A 4,409-nucleotide genomic window follows, 5' to 3' on the forward strand; every position below is an offset into this window, starting at 1 on the left:
GTGTCATAGTTTCCTTTTTAAGCTGTCCAATAACAAGTGTCCTAGTTCTAAAATAAAAAAATGGGCTCCACCACTTTTACATTTTTATCTTTTAATCATCACCACTTTAATTTTATTACTCACAAAATTAAAGTGAGCTCCACCATTTTTTTATTTTTTACTATTTAATTATATTCACTTAAATTTCTGTGCCGAAATAAACTATGACACTTATTATGAGACGAAGAAAGTAATATTTTTTTTTTCTCACTTGAAACAATTGAAGACTAAAACCTCACCAAAGATCTCATTGGAAAATTAGGGTCCTTCGAGTTCTTCGACATGATGCATGATGTGTGAAGTGGCAAAAGAATTAGTGAGAGATCTCAGTTCTGTGAAATTTGGTCAATTTTTTTTCAAAGAATCGCATATGACAGGATTTTGGGTAGGAAAATGAGCAATTTACTTTCTTTAATGTTTGAAGTCGATAACAAGTGCTAGCATGTTCCAAGAGAATTCATGTGGGACCATAAAGATGTGTATCGTAAAAATGAGGTTGGAGGTTTGGTGAAAATAAGTATTCTTACATTTTTATAATGAAAAATGAGAAGTGTAATTTTCAACCTAAATAAGTACTACTTACCATTTCAAAGCTACAGTTTTGTTTCGCCTTTTTGTAATCAGTCAGTACTTGCTCTTGTAAGAGTCCAAAATACTCCACACTTAAATGATGCGTATTCTTTTCCGAGCAGTTAGGTGTCCCAATTAAAATGATACATTTCTATTTTTAATAATAATTTTATACTACAAACAATATGACCCCACACACTTTTATACATTTTTACACTACAATCTTAAATCTCATGTGTACCATTTAAGTTGGGACGGAGAGAGTATTTGTAAAACATCATTTGTTCATTTATTAAATGGAATCAAATTAAACGTTTCTCCCCTGTAAACTGTTTATGCATTTCCTGGCTGTTAAAGAGAGAGAGAGAGAGAGAGAGACAGAGAGAGATGAATACCAATATGCAACACATTCAACATTGATTAAAACCACAATCTATGACATTCAAATCTCACTTACTCTCACCATTAAATATATCACGGCTTCTCCACAAAAGATTAGCTTTTAGCATCACATATTTGCTAAAAAAAAGTTAGCCATACAAAAACACCAGTACCAGAAGCTAGCTTTCTGTTTCAATCAATAATAGCTGGAATGAGAGGCAATATATCACATATTTCAACTGTCATGAGATGAGAAGACTGGGTTACTAACATAGTTTGTAAGTAGAATGTCTGCTCCAGCAACGCATCCTTCCAAAATATTAGCCTTCAAATCGGACGTTTGTGTGTCCAAACGGATTGAAGATGTCGTTTTTGCTCCTAGTATCAAGATGTAAGAAAGTATGTCAAACCATCAAACCATTTTATTTATTTTTCCTGCAGAAGAATGCTATCAAAACGATACACATGCACAAAAACAAATCCTAGATTGAGATCAGTGATCCTACCAGCAGAGCTAGTTTGAGGGCAATCTTCCATAAAAGGCTGGCGTGGCAACACCTTCTCAGTCTTCTGAAAAAGGTTTTTCGCATCATTAAACTTTGGAAGATGTAATGAATCAAATCAAAACAATGAGTTGAAAAGACTTACTTTAAATGATGATCTGGAGAATTGAAATGCTCCGAAGTGATGCTGCTGCATGGATGATTCGACTTCCATTGAAGTTTTGGAACCAATCATACTTGAGAAATCGGACACGTTCTCCTGCTTAACACAGTTTTCAGGTAGGCCGAGAAGAGAATCAGCCGAGATATTCTGGTCCAGTCTAACTTCTTTCATCATATTTACATTTGAGTATTTATCTGTGGCATAGACATCCGCCCTCATTTGAGAAACCTGATTGGACTGCAGCATACCCGGCAGGCAAATAGGATAAAGGTTTAACCCATTTCTCATTGTTAACATCTGCAAAAATTGGATTAAGGTAAGGGACATGTATAAATCAGCCAGAATCTATAGCAATAACATAAAAAAGATTGGAAGAAAGCAAATACATCTTTTTTTTTAGACTAATTCCCATATATCTATTAATCATACAGAAACTTGTTCCCTTCTGTAAACTGTGAGGATTATAATCTTATATAGCTAGGAAACAAGTTTTCACCAAGCTGAGAATCCGATCTATCCCACTGGAAAAGCTGAGAATTACGTGATATAGTACTGAACTGATAACATAGAATTTAGATGAAAAATTAATAATATATGACTACTAATCTAGAGGAGGAAACTGCTATCCAAAAATTTAGCTCTGTACGTATATTCCACTTGCCAGAATCCAATTGAAATGGGAGACAAGTAGGACATATATAACCTTAAGTGTCAGCATCCAAAATCATGTGCTCAGCTATATATTTCAACGCTATTTAACCAAAAGTAAGTTTCACAAGTTTTGAATATGTAATGATAGTCATTTCCAAAGCAAGTTTCTTTTCGAGCCAAACCACCGAAACAGAATAGCCTCAGCATTTTCAAATCAGTCATATTTTACAAAAAGGATACAATAGACATTACACAAGTTTTTCTGTCTAAATATCGAACAGGTGGGCTTTTGGTTTATGTATCCATCCAAAATCCAAAATATAAGCACAATTCTAATACCTTCTGAAAAGTGATTGCATTTTATAGAAGCAGAGCAGCGCATATCAATCAATCAGCTTCCAAACAAGAACAAACAAATTCACCAATTAGAATAACTAGCTTTGCCTACTAATTGAAGAGTAATTTAATGTTAATAAACTCATACACCAGTTTTCTTTAAACCAGACACATTTAATACAAGCAACTAATGGTGTCGTTGTAATTTCTAAGACCATTTCTTTCCAAACCGGCTTCTCTTTTAAGTTCAAAACAATCAATAAGGGTGGAGACGTTGCACGTATAAAATTAGAGTAAGAACCACATAATCAAGCTATAATCAGAATTTAAGGAACAATGGTCAATCAGAGTCATTGCAATTAGAAAAACACATCCTTATTTTTTTTAATTTTTTTTTTTCACGAGACCAATAAGCTAAAAGATGAAGTGAAGGACTGCGGTAATTAGCTTGCCTGTACTTGGAGCTGGAGCTGCTTGAGATACTCGATAGCTTCGTCGAGCATCGAAGCCTTGTCAGTCTACACAAATTTTGAACAAAATTAAGCTTATTAATCGATCATGGAGATACCACCTAATTAACGTAATTATGTTATTTACCTTGTTTGAATTTGGAATTAGATTTTGCAATGCCTTCATTTTCTCGTTAATCCTGCTCCTCCTCCTCTGTCAAGTCCATCAATAATCTTAAAACCCCTTTCCCCAAATAGGAAATAAAAATGTAGCTAGGGATTTGCAAAGTAGAGGAGAAGAACCTTTTCAGAGAGATTATGCACCTCAGCTGCTCTAGTCCTCTTAGTAGAGCACCGCGCCTTCGCCACCGTCTCTCCCACCGCAGCTTCAACAGCCTCCTACACATAGTCAATCACACGCACACATTCATGCAAATACCAACAGGAAATGACAGATCCTCCTAGCCCTAGCCATGCAAAATGGCGATGAAAATTGAAAAGCACCTCGCTCTCATAGTCACAATCATCCGTTTCATTCTCCAAGTTTTCGAGCGATACATTCGCGAAGCCGCAAGTGGAGCACGAGTTCAACGCGGAGATCTGACCAATTGCCACGTGCTGCTCCGCCGCGATGCCATCGGAGGTCGGTACGAGATGAGAGTGCTGCCGCGGCAATGAATGCGACGGCGAAGAATTGGAACGGAGCAGAATTTGCTGGAGGAAAAGAGAAATCTCGTCTGGCTCTTGAGGAGAGTAATAATTGTTAGTAGAAGTATCGTAGAGATTCGCCATTGAATGCTAGCTGAAATCATGAAAAACAGCCTCTGCTATATTTTTGCTTGAAACAAGAGAGAGAGAGAGAGAGATCGTCGTGTCTTGCGTTGCGACTTGCGAGAAAGAGAGAGAGAGCAGTTGTGATGAAAAGCGCGGCTTTTGAGTAAGGCGGAGGGAGGCGCGTGTGTTTGGCTTCATTTATTTAAGAGCTCAAAAAAGACTGCAAAAAGCCACGCAAAAGTGTGCAGTGTACTAGTTTTTGTGGGAGAAGAATGAAATGTTTTTTTTCTCTTCTTCTTCCTTTTCTCTTTCTTCTTCTGCCTTTTCACTTCTTTCAAAAATATCAAAGTTGAACATGTGTGAATTTATTTAAATTTTATGTATGTTGCTCAAATTAAATAATTTTTTGGTATAATATCCAAACTATAGATTGTGTGCAGTATTCCCTCCCACAAATCTTCAACAGTATTTCTTTTTGAATTGTCCCATAAAATTTGAGAACTTTTTTTTATATAGCAATTTTTTTTTCTCAATTTTTCATTT

General features: G+C 35.9%; 1 protein-coding gene across 2 annotated transcripts; it reads right to left on the bottom strand.

Moving 5' to 3' along the window:
- Positions 1 to 997: 997 nt before the first annotated feature.
- LOC130990106 (transcription factor SPATULA) lies at positions 998 to 4,193 on the bottom strand. Of its 2 annotated transcripts, none has more exons than XM_057914310.1 (7): positions 3,597 to 4,193; positions 3,396 to 3,491; positions 3,241 to 3,306; positions 3,096 to 3,161; positions 1,639 to 1,953; positions 1,497 to 1,560; positions 998 to 1,368 (listed from the first exon to the last, which is right to left on the bottom strand). In XM_057914310.1, exons 1-7 carry the CDS (start codon positions 3,882 to 3,884, stop codon positions 1,226 to 1,228), a joined length of 1,038 nt encoding a protein of 345 aa, XP_057770293.1. In that variant the 5' UTR covers positions 3,885 to 4,193; the 3' UTR covers positions 998 to 1,225. The 2 variants fall into 2 exon arrangements, with proteins under 2 accessions (XP_057770293.1, XP_057770294.1); XM_057914311.1 differs by having other exon boundaries at positions 1,497 to 1,557; positions 3,597 to 4,134.
- Positions 4,194 to 4,409: the final 216 nt, after the last annotated feature.

This window comes from Salvia miltiorrhiza, chromosome 6, assembly GCF_028751815.1.
Source record: "Salvia miltiorrhiza cultivar Shanhuang (shh) chromosome 6, IMPLAD_Smil_shh, whole genome shotgun sequence".
Lineage (NCBI taxonomy): Eukaryota > Viridiplantae > Streptophyta > Magnoliopsida > Lamiales > Lamiaceae > Salvia > Salvia miltiorrhiza.